This window comes from Simochromis diagramma, unplaced genomic scaffold (assembly GCF_900408965.1).
Source record: "Simochromis diagramma unplaced genomic scaffold, fSimDia1.1 OVJJ01000802.1, whole genome shotgun sequence".
In the NCBI taxonomy this organism is placed as follows: Eukaryota; Metazoa; Chordata; class Actinopteri; order Cichliformes; family Cichlidae; genus Simochromis; species Simochromis diagramma.
The window spans coordinates 8,079,466-8,091,727 of NW_024387492.1; the positions used below are offsets into that span (position 1 = coordinate 8,079,466).

Below are 12,262 nucleotides of genomic sequence, written 5' to 3' on the forward strand. Positions count from 1 at the left end.
GAAGGAGTTTAGTCCCCTTGGTGTCCCCTCAGTTCTCAGTCTTCATCCCTCCGCGTGTCCATGGCTTTTTCTCTCCATCTCGCCTCTCATCCCACGTGGAGTTTGTGTTTATATTTGATATGTAGGAAATGGGAATCTTATACCACTGCCGGGCTCTCAGGGCTTGAATGGCCCCTGGCTATTGGCCTGCCTCTAACAACATGACAAGTTACACGCCGACTCAAAATCTGATAGGGGCCTACTGCGCCGTAATCCATACAGATTAGATTTCACATTAAGGGCTCATACTTAAACAACGCGCATTAATGCGCAAGATTTAGAGTGTGGAGAATTTTTGGAAAATTGTAAAATCCTGCACTGGCCTTCTATCTCATTTTACATTACGGCTCGGTCTAAGGATGATAATCCCACCAGAAATGTGAAATATTTAGGATTAAATATTTTAATGCAGCCAAAGGGGATTTTTAGTGGGTGTTGGCGTTTGCTAGTATATTTACATTTTTTGTTTAAATGGTTTTTTTTTTTTTTTGGTTCTTTGTAATATCAGTTAATTCGAGGCCATCTTAAGGCATTAAATAATCCCGTATATATACTGTGTTTAACACGTCATATTTGTTTCTATTTATTCATTTTATTTTTCCTCTAGTGGGAGAACTCTAAGAGTATCCGTTTCATTATCTGGAAACTGTTTTATGTTGTTTAACCCTGACCCGAAACGGGGAGGGCTGCAAAACACACTGTTTTATCCCTTTTAAAATGACCAGAATAAAGAACAGCATCGCACTCTTACATTTTCCAAATCTTATTTTGTACTTAAAAAAACAAAAACAACTCGTATATGCATATCGTATTGTATATAGAAATGTTGCGTTAGGCCTAAACCTGCCTAGCATGAAACATTTTATTCTGATATGAATATTTGAGTCTTCATATCAGGTAATGTGCGCTTCATTTTTATTGTATTTTTATTTATTTGTTTATTTTAACTTTTTAGGTTAAAAGCGAATGTAAATATTGACCATTTAAACGTCAGAGGCCTTGGGGATTTTTTTTTGGGGGGGGGGGGGATGTAAACAGTTTAAATTTTGCACAGACTAATCCTTAACTGGTAATCTTGGAAACTGCTCGTGTCATTTAAAGATCGATAGCTGCATATAAGCGATTGCTAAAACAGCGAGGTTAAACTCAAATTTAACATATGATTTTTCCCTGCAGCCACTCCGACCAGCAGCAGTCTGCGGTTTGTTCAACATTCTCCTTCCTTCGGCTTTTATAGCGTGAAATTACCGCGGTGTAGCTATTTGGTCCACTTTCTAACCCTCCGCCGTCCCATATGTGTTTCTTATGTCGCTGTCAATAGCCATAGTGAGAAATATAATTCTCTCTTCTGGGACGCCGAAGGAAATGGCAGGCACTATTGATTCCCTGTTTAGTGTCAGGTAACTGCTGGGTGGGTTTTAGGGCCGTGCAGGGCAGCTGGGGCAGATAGACAGCATCATTTAATAAGAATTAGTTCTGACATTTAAAAAAAAAAAAAAAGATCCCCTTTTAATCAGCAAAACTCCTTGTGGCTTATTTGTGCTATAGTTTAATAAAAAAAAAAAAAACAACTAAGGAAAACTAAGACAAATGCTCCATTACAAGCATGAAGTAAACTTTGCTCTTTGTGGGTTTACTGCCCATCACGTTTCCGCTAAAGAAGAATAAATCATGAAGGGAAGGGTGAAACCCAGCCAGATCGAATAGAAGGCTGATTATGTCCTCCACAAAGGTGAGAGAGAGAGAGAGAGGGCGGGAGGGAGGGAGGGAGAGGGTGGGGGTTGAGGGAAGCAGGGAGGCTTGGGCACAAATCAATTCACCTGAGAGACGCATTATTGTCTTCGGTTTCAGGCTAGGAGGAGCTGAGCGCTATGAAAAATTAAAAGGATGCCAGTTAGTTTAAAGGATCGAGCCAGAAAACTCCACAGTGCACACACATGCAAACACACTCGGCAACAAAACACTGCGCAGACTGAAGAACAACTTGGAGTGCCCCAATTTTGTGCTCATACCTGTCCATATTTTGGGAAAAACATTTTAGACCCTGATCAGTCTTTGTGGTAAAAGTAAACAAATCCCTTGTATCTGTCTTTTAGAAAGAGCAACACACTTGTATGCACATTGTAGTATTCACGATTACAGTCAAAAAGTGTTACAGTAAAATAAAAAGTGTATTTTGATGGAGAACTTGAGATAGGTACAGTTAGTGGCACTCTTTACCACATTGCTGGGAACAACAGATCTAATGACGGGGAGGACCTTTGTGTTTGCAGGTTGTGTGTGTGTGTTTTTGCAGCTTATTCTTTTTTCTGACGCCTTTTGCGCAACATACCAGAAAGGAGCCATTCAGTGTCACCCTGTTGGGATAATGGCACCTTTTTCCATTGTTTTGTTTTGTTTTTTTGCAGTCCTTTGTTGCCGCGTCACTCCGTGCGTGACAGTAGCGACAACAAGACGAGGACGCATTGTAGCTTCTGTCCTCATCTGGCTGATCGCAACGCCTCATCTTCGCTTAACTTGTAGACAATCACCTCAGGCTTCTCCGAACTCCTCCGCCAACCTGTCTCCTGTCTAGTATTAATAGGGTCACTCACTATCTTCGTGCGCTAGCCAGCCACTGTGTCTGTGGTCCAGAGGCAGCCAAGCGGCCCTATCACTTACACTTCTCCATTTTCATTGTTGATATTTACTTCTGCAATTATCTCTCCACTTCACCCTCGGCTGAAGATGATATGCTGAAGTTAACGCTGTCGCTTCCCTCCTTCGCTCTCCTGTTGCTCACACATAAACGCAGTGACTGAAGGGCCAACCGACAGATGCACACACACGTACAAAGTAACTTAAATGCCGAACCGTGCGCGATTTCATTCACGATATAAGCCATGAAACTCCCAGAAGAGTGGTTTGTTTTTGCTGGGATTTTGGTGGAAAACATCTCAGTCTATCAGATGATCTTGTTTACTTTTAAGTAAACAAAGCGTCACTTTTAGGCTTCTGACATCTATTTTATTTCCCTATTTTCTTTTTTGGCTTTCAAGTGTGTGGCAGATCAAAGCCAGAGGAGCCATGGAGGCCTCACAGGACCTCAGCGAACAGATGGTGAGTTAAAGGCTACTGTATGTAAGTGTGTGTGGCTGAGCGAGTAAGTATACCTTGTATCGGCCACACAAGTGTGAGGAATGGGTGCATTAGAGACATACATTGTGTGTGTGTGTGTGTGTGTCCAGGCTAATACACAGCAGCTGTGTTTCAGTGAGCGTACAGTAACCATATGGCACCAGTCAGAGTGAATGAGACTTCAGGAGAAACAATGTTGGGCATAGATGTTAATTTAACAATCATGTGTGTGAATTTTGTGAGCCGAAGTGTGTAACGCAATTCAAATCACTCATTAAATTGAAAAAGGAGGTAATTTTTATCTTTATCTTTTACATTTCAGTCACACACTGACACAGACACACAAACGCACACACACACACTACACTTGAGCCCGAGGGTTTGTGAGCGTCCCAGGACAGCGGGCCATCTCTGCGTCACGTCAGCGCAGCGTCCCAGTTCTGCTTGTTTAAAGATCAGGCCGTATTGTTGGGAAAATGATTTTGGCGGCGAGCGAGGGCCACTCGCATTTCAAAGTCGTTAGTCAGCCACCAGAACAGGTGTAATTTCATCTTCTTCTCCTCCTCCTCCTCCATGAAGCAGCGTTCTCTCTCCCTCCCTCTCTCTGACCTGCCAGCCTCGACAGTAATAATAGCGCAAAGTGGGACAGAGCCCACGAAGTATGTTGTTTTTTTTTTTCCCCCCCGACTTTTTGTGCTGCTCTGTTAGCCTCACTTCAGGTTGGATTACAGGCGGACCCCAGCGGAGTACATGTCACTCATACATAAAATGCACGCGCGCACACGCACAGACACGCACACTAAAGAACACAAAAACACAGAAATAAAGAGAGAACAGAGAAAAACATCCATCTTGTCTTGCCGCTATCGCGACATCAAATATTGATGTGCATATTCCACAGTTACTTCACCTACTTTAAATAGGGCAGTGATATCATCTATAAGTGAATTTGAGCTGCGGCTCAAAGACATTGATTAATTGTTCGTGTTGGAAATGAGATATCGGAGCAAGGACAGAGATTTTTATTAGTTCGATGGTTTTATAGGCTCAGATTTGTGACTTCTAAAATGTTCAGGCTCAGCATTTTCTGTAAAGGGGCCAAAGCTTACTTTGTAACTTGGACAATGGGAGAATTCAGGTGTGTTGGTATTTAGGAAACTCGGTATATGGTTTTCACATGTGGACATAGCTAAAATCAATACAGGTCAATATAATAGCCCTGCACTAATACTACTTTCAGTTATTGGAAAAATTGAGTGATATTTGGGGTCATTAGTTCCAGTTCTAACACCCGACAGTATGCTGTAACTGTACTTAAGGACTGAGACTGAATTACTATAAGGTGTCCACTGTTTTCAGATATATGGCTAAACTTTGAACTGCAGTCTAATTTCAAAGGTTTATCAAAAAGATAAAGAAAACTGCAGTTTCATCTGAAATTGTTAAACCAGCTGACATATGCCATTTTTTCCTTTTAAAAACAGTACAAAATATGTCAACCTCAAATACATTCAACCTCTTTTTCAAGGCTTTAAATGGAAATTTAATTTGCAGCTTTGCTCGTATTGTTTCAGTCTGATTACAGCTGAACCTTTAAACCTTTGATTCTACGTATGAATGACAGCTTTAACATCTGACTGAACATTTTAAATTATAAACTTATCCTATACTTGTAAAAAAATTTTCAAGCTTTCCTTTTGGTTTTAGTCTTTAAACTGAAATTGGCTAATTCTTTCCCCGCACTCCTTCATTGAAATAGGTGTGTCTCGGGTGACTAAGAAAACAACTCAGACCTCACACACAAGGTTTCGGGGAGTTGTCTGTTGATATTTAATACCCCCACTCCTCCTCTTTACCCTTTAAAGTACCCTTACTTCCTCCACCCCGCCCTTTTCCCACCACATCCATCGCACGTCATCTGGGTTATGGTCAGGCGTCCTCTCTGGCCGCCTGCCTGTCGAGAGCCAGCCTGCCGTCTGGGGTCCTCTGGGAGCGCTGGAAAGGAGCCTGAGATGGCGCTCGCAATGGTTCGCTCCGAAGCGCTGCTTACAGCTTCTTGAGGTGTTTCGCTCCACCTGTTGTCGCATATTTTGTTTCGCTTTGGAGAAAAGCTGTTGTTTTTAGGTGATGCTCTGTGAGATGATGTCGACGAATACAACGATTTGTATTTGAATTCAGCTGTGAACATTAAGGAGATTGGATTGACAGATCAGCATCAGTCATTCAGTGCACACACAGAAAACAGAAAACGCATACAAACTCCACACACAGTCTCAAGAGCTCCTGATCCAACAGACCTCCGATTGAAGTCTCCAGTCTTTGGCTTGGTGGAGGTGGAAGCAGTGAGAGATGGGGGAGCAGGAGCATTTGTTGACCCCAGGGAGCTTTGCAGGATTTAAAATGTTGAGCCACCTGAAGGGATAAAAAGTAAGAGAGATGGAGAAGAAGGAAAAAGCGTCTGAAACACGAGGGGAAAGGGTTCTTTTAGCTTTAGCCTTTTCCTCTGGTGCACTGGGAGAGGCCCCTAGTATGGCAGCTGTCCTAGTGTGTGTGCATGTGCGTGAGACACAGAGCGAGAGACCAAGTAGGAGAAGGAAAGGGGTCAGGTTGCACCCCTCTTTCACCCCTACAACCCCATACAGACACATTCACACAAACTTACATGCAGCAGCAGTAGCTTAATATGACTACAGCCCAACCCTGATTGCTAAGATTGCACTGGCGTCATAGATGGCCGTTTCAAAATCTGCCCGGCAACGGGACAGATCACTGAAGTGTAGAGTGTAACAGCTACCCCACTGGCATCCCTCTGGTAGGCTGGCATCCTAGCTGGGGCACCGAGGGGCACTTCAATTTCAGCTTGGTGTACAGTGCTTCTCCTAAGATTTATGTGTAGCTGACAGCTGAGTGTTGCTGAGTGAGTCTTCTCTCTCTGTGCAAGAAACGCTGCAGATTATTTTGATCAGCACAGGAGAAGGCAGAGGAGTAGGGAGGGCAGGATACGAAATATGGCATGCACAATGTAGACAATAAATGCTAAATGATATTAAACTGCATGCAGTTGCAGAGAAACCGTGACAAGAAAACCAAGCAAATGAGAGCAGATTTAGAAAATCATAGCATAATAGCAGGAGTTATGATAGTTTTAAGATTGCATGCAGAAGAATGCTCAGAATTTCAATATGTACATATATTTAATTGAAGGAATGCCTTTCAAGGACCGACAAACTCTGAGCCTCCATCCCAAAGTTTATATTAATGTAGTATTCAGGTTGACTAAACATTATATTGTTAAAGCTACAAACTTTAGCATGAGCCCAATATGGTAAGTGCTTACAATTTTAGCGGGAAATGCTAGTTTTTGGCCAATGAGTTAAATTGGGCTTACCATGGCAACACCGTTTGATCTAAATGGTGCGTGTGGGGGGGAAAAAATTCACTGAAAAGTGTGTTAAACAGTTGGACACATGTTTCATCTCTAAAGGACTTCTTTCCCCAGTCACTAAATCACCCATCAGCACCTGAACATAAGCTAAACCTGTTGTTGCACTGATGCAACAATGGATAAGACTCACAACAGATTCCCAACAGCTCCACCCATGTGGCGATGCATAGTTGCGCGTTACTGTAATAAAGATGTAGGGAAGTGCACAGCACAGTGTTTTTCCTTGGCTTAGTGCATCCATAACATGAATCGTCCTGGTGCTGCACATTGTTATTATTTAAGATGCGTGAAACAACCAAAACATCTGTCTTTCGCCAAAAGCCCTTCAGTCCATGCTTTGGTACAGATAATTTATAACTCGTATATGAGAATAGAGTGAGAGTCTGTCTGGCCAGAGAAAGGCAGCTAGGTGTGAGGTCAGCGGGTCACAGACAGTCCCTGAGCCACTCAAAGCCTGACAGAGTCAAAGCCCCCAAAACAGACTGGAGAATCCATCTAGAACCAGAGCAAGTGGCGTGGGTTTTCTAGAAGAACACACCAGACAGGAAACCACATGATATGTGTGCTTTAGTGTCTGGTGTGTGAGAGTACGAGTGTGTAGGTGTTTCTTTCTCTGTTATACGCATATACTCTCTGTGGTGTGGGTTGGCTGAGGTCATCTGAGTGGAGACTGTCTAATACTGTGGCCATGCTTGTTTAATGGAAGTCAATCAGGGCTATGTATTTCTTGCCAAGACTCATCACTTTATTGATTACTCTGAGACTTCTCAAGAAAATCCCTATATTGCCAGATGTGACATTTTAACATAGTTGGTTATTATTTCTTTCTTTTCTTTTTTTTGTAACTGACGTGCTGAACTGATGCTTTGAATTTGCTCCGTAAAGATAAAACACGTTTAAAATGTAAAAGCATAACCCCAAGAAGAAGTCATTATTAAAATAGTAAAACATTTTCTTCTTTGTTTGCAGTAACTTCCATAAATAGAGCCGTCGATATAGCCCACCTTTTGTTCGGCCCCAACTTCTGGCTAATGCTCATCTGCCATTGGTTCCAAAAAGAGGAGCATATTTCCTCATTTTGCTGGGAAGGAAATGAAATTGCAACAATTGTGCTTTGGTAACGGAGGAACCTTCTGCCTCGCCTGCCGCAAGAACTTCCTCTGTTGCTCTGCTGGGAGATTGGATTTCTTTCTCTGCAGCAACGCAGAATCAGAGAGGTGGGAGAGAGGGGTCGGCGAGGCTGTGACCTGTGTCTCTGTGCTGACTTGACTATTGCTACAACTAATGGCTGTTTTCATTATCTGCCACTTTGTTTCTTGTTTTAAGCAGAGATTAATGCCTTATATTATTAGTGTTCATAGTCATGAGCATGGCCAAGTCACATATTTTAAAAAATCCATTTAAAACCAAAAGATCTTTAGTTTTTCATCGAATCTGACAGTTTGGAATCGGAATTTTGCATTTGTGTGAAATTCATGCTTTCCTGTCTTTTAAGAGTATTCCTTCCTGAATACATTAAAATAATATTGATATTAATTTCTTACATGTTTGTGCTTTGTATTTGGTGCTGGTGTTAGCCTAAAGTTCTGCACGGAGTAGAACAATGACTGGATACACTGAAAGTAAAAAATTTTTTTATTAATCTTAATATTCATGAAAGACTTTTTGGTTTTGGTTTTTTGCGACCACATCTGAACTGCATCATTGCAGCAGTGATATCCAAAGAGAAAAAATGAAGTCTTTTTTTTTGTTGTTGTTGTTTTTGGTTTTGTCGTGTTTTTCTTCTTCTTCTTCTTCTTCTTTTTTTTTTTGCTCCATGTCCTTGATTTTTTTTTCATTTTTTTTTTCTTCGATCTGTCTGACTGACTGTCTGTCCCACCTTCTCTTTCCCCGCCGGCCTGCCCGCCTCTTCGTCTCTCTCTGTGTCTCTCTGGCTACAGAGTGATGATTCAGGCCCTATTGTGAAGTCAGCAATCCGATACAGAGCAAGCCCAAGAGCGAGGGTGGGGAGGGAGGAGGGGGTGGATGGAAGGATAGAGAGAGGGAGAGAGGGGGGGGGGGATTATGGGTGTCCTCGTAGCGGCGTCCGTGCTATTGCGAGCCCTAGGCGGTTTGGCACCCTTACCTGTCCTCTTCTTTACCTGTTGCTCTCATTCTCCAAGTTCACTCTGTAGTCTACGTGTCTCTCCTTCTTTGTTTTCCTTTATCTTTATCCTCCTCACACCCACCGAACTCCTCACTGACCTTTTTTTCTTTTTTCTTTTTTTTAAGCTCCTTGACCATCTTTTTTTTTTTTTTTTACACTTACATACTCTCTCTCCCCTCAATCTGTCTTCCTTTTTTGTAGACATCTGGTATTGTGAGTGATTTTATTAGGAAGTTGATATGAAGTGTTTCGAGGCCTGGTATGATGGAACAGCTTGCCACTTCTGAGACATTTAACTCCTGTTCGCTCTCCGTGGTGCATAGGCCAGCCGTAACTTCTAATAATCAGCCGCATAAAGAATCCACGAGCAGATGGTGTTTGCATGTGTGGGCTGTGTGCGAGAGAGACCATACCTTTCTCTGCACTGAAAGTCTCTCCTTGTGTCCCTTTTTTTTTTTTTTTAAGGATATCTACCTTATGTTGTACCTCTCGCATGCATGCACACTGTGATGTCATGAGCAGCATTATTTAACAGGCAGCTGGGAGGCCATTCATCATTTAATTAAAAGCGTCTGAAAGGGATCTGAGGCCTAATGAGATTAGCTTTAATTATTGATGCCACTGCTGCTGCTGCCCCACACACACACCACCTCCAGTGATGACCACCACGGATATTTAGACCGTCTAGTCTTTCAGCCTTAACACAAGTAGTTGCATGCACATTTTTTTTGCTTTTCAGTTCTTTTCTTCCCTACCTGATGTCTTCCCAGACCCACGCACATCCCATTGATTTTTGTTTCCCTTTGGGATGTCAAGGTGCTTTGGAGGGGGGGGGTATATTTGAGGGGGGAGGGGGCTACGGTATGAAGACCAAGCAGGGGGTGCGGTAGCTGTGGTCAGGTTGGCGATGGGGGTGTTGCTTGAGGCTGGTGTTGAGTTTCTTTAGGTCTCGCACACCAGCAGAGAACTTGCTGCTTTATTTTTTTCCCCTTAGTTTCATCGCTTTCATACATATCAGTGGATTTATTTTGGATCCATTCTGTTAAGTCCTTGGTTTTCATACTGTAGCCTGGGCAGAAGGTAATATTTTGTATGGCTTGTGATAACAACTTACTTCATGTCACACTATGAAACATTAGTATAGAACCAGACCCAGACAGCATTTTCTTCCACTCTGGCTGTAGCTTATCATAGCAGGCCAAACCTTTTTAACGTTAACAAGGATCTGGTGTCGCCTTTATTAATCGTTGAAGAACACTATTAGGTACACCTTGCTAGTGTCAGGTTGGACCACCAAATGTCTTCAGGATGGCCATAATTCCTCATGAAATAGATTCAAAAAGGTGTTGGAAACATTTCTCAGAGATTTACGTCATGTTGATATGAGAGCATCAAACAATTGCTGCAGATTTATCAACCTCACATCCATGATGTGATTCTCCTGTTCTTCCACATCCCAAAGGCGCTCTATTGGATTGCGATCCGGTGACTGTGGAGGCCATTTGAGTGCAGTGAACTCAATGTCATGTTCAAGAAATGAATTTGAAATTCTTTGAACTTTGTGACGTGGTGTGTTATCCTGCTGCAAGTAGCCATGAGAAGATGGGTACACTGTAGTTATAAAGAGAGCAAAAATAACAGTCAGCTAAAATATCAGCTAGGCTGTGATCATGCTCAGTTGGTACTAGAAGGCTCAGTGTGCTAAGAAAATATCCCCCACACTATTACACCAGCACCACCCTGAACTTCTGGTACAAGACAGGATGGATCCATGCTTTCACGTTGTGTACCCCAAATTCTGAGCCTAACATCCGAACGTTGCAGCAGAAAATGAGATTCATCAGACCGGGCAAAGTTTTTCTAATCTTCAGTTGTCCAATTTTCATGAGCCAGTGTGAAAAGTAGGCTCCGTTTCCTGTTCTTTGCTGTCAGGAGTGGGGTCTTTTATTACTGTAGCCTATCTGCTTTATCATGTTGTCCATTCACAGATGTTTTTATGCATGGTTGTAATGACTAGTTAAGTTCCAAGGCATTCTCCTCTGACCTCTGGCATCAACAAGACATTTTCACCCGAACATCTGTAACTCACTGGATATTTTCTCTTTATTGGGCCATTCTCAGTAAAGCCTCGGGATGGTTGTCCCGGTTCGACCAAGTCTAGATGACTAGGGCCGCAATCACATGTTGTTCAGATAATAAAAACTCTGAAGACCTCTGCCCTTTAAAAACCTCTTTTTATTTTCTGTTTAAAATGTAATTTATAATTAAAATTCAATCTATCTGTCCAAGGTCATGACGCGAGAGAAAGGATCACCAGTATGTTTAAATAGAACACCATTAAAAAAATGTAAAAGTGGAATATTGGCCAGGTAAAATGGTTCCAAGTTAGGCAGATTGCTTGATCAAGGCTTTTAGAACAGCTTATAACACCACGGTCCAGAAAAGTCTTCTCACTTACTTTTAAGCTTAATCTGTGAAAACTCATATTCCTTCTCTTTCACCTCAAGGCTTTTACATTCATATCACACTTCCCAGGAGTTTCATATATTCTAGTCATAATTTTTACGACTGCATCATGGGGTCTAAACCAGCGATTTATGGGGCTAAAGCTAATGCAGGTGGGGAAAAGATGACAAAAGAAAAATTATTGCATGAAAATTACTTATATTACCTTACATGCAGGGAAATTTTCAAATTAGTTTGCCATTGTGCTGAATTTTCTTTTAATAAAATTTAACATTGGTCCTTTAAACAGCATACTAAATCGCAATGCAGCGCAGGTATGGGAGTCACTTAATGACACATACTTTATATTGTCATTTAGATCAATTAAGGGTCACTGATTAATCATTATGTCTGAAAAAGGTTAACCAACAGTCGATTAAATAGCATTTTAAATTATACTGATCCTTCCAGTTCATTGTCCACTCATCTGACCTACTGTCAGACTTTCAAGAACTTCATATTAAGGTGTTTGTTCTGGAGTGTGGTTCTATACCACTAAGTAGTTGAGTGATGTGCTCAGTATGTGTGTGTGTCCGTGCACGCAGTCAGCCATGGAGTGGTTTAAGTTTCTCCCAGTTGTTTTTTTAATCACTCTCATCAGATTAGCTGAGCAGGGCCAGTTGAGGCCAAACGCACTATTAACAACCCAGAACCAGTGTACACACACACACACACACACACACACACACACACACACACACACACACACACACACACACACACACACACACACACACATCCATCACTGACTTTTCATTTGTCTCCACTGAGTAAAGCTGCATTAAATCGTGTCTGTGATCCGTCACTCCCTGAGACAATGAGGAGCCAATTTAAATAGGCGATATGAAGACCACCAGCACGGTGAGCAGCATGGAGATCGGTCTGTTCCCCTCTGTAGCTCTTCCTCCCCCAAACACGTGGATTTACTACCGCAGTTCGACTGAATAAAAACAAACGGTTGGGACTTCAAGATTAGTAAGATGCACTAATGATATCTGTGGTTTTGCCCA

At 42.1% G+C, this 12,262-nt stretch overlaps 1 protein-coding gene across 5 annotated transcripts in view; it reads left to right on the plus strand.

The window, feature by feature from the left end:
* Window positions 1-12,262, plus strand: part of eya4 (EYA transcriptional coactivator and phosphatase 4) — a 50,410-nt gene that overhangs the window by 1,002 nt on the left and 37,146 nt on the right. For 4 of the 5 annotated variants that reach the window (XR_005694133.1, XM_040018515.1, XM_040018516.1 and 1 more), the window contains exon 2: window positions 3,078-3,138. The exons of the other annotated variant lie outside the window; for it this stretch is intronic. Coding sequence is in view for 3 of the 4 variants with exons in the window: in XM_040018515.1 (XP_039874449.1) it covers window positions 3,106-3,138 (33 nt within the window). In the remaining variant the exon portion in view is untranslated. The remainder of the gene's footprint in view (window positions 1-3,077; window positions 3,139-12,262) is intronic. 5 annotated transcript variants of the gene reach the window in all.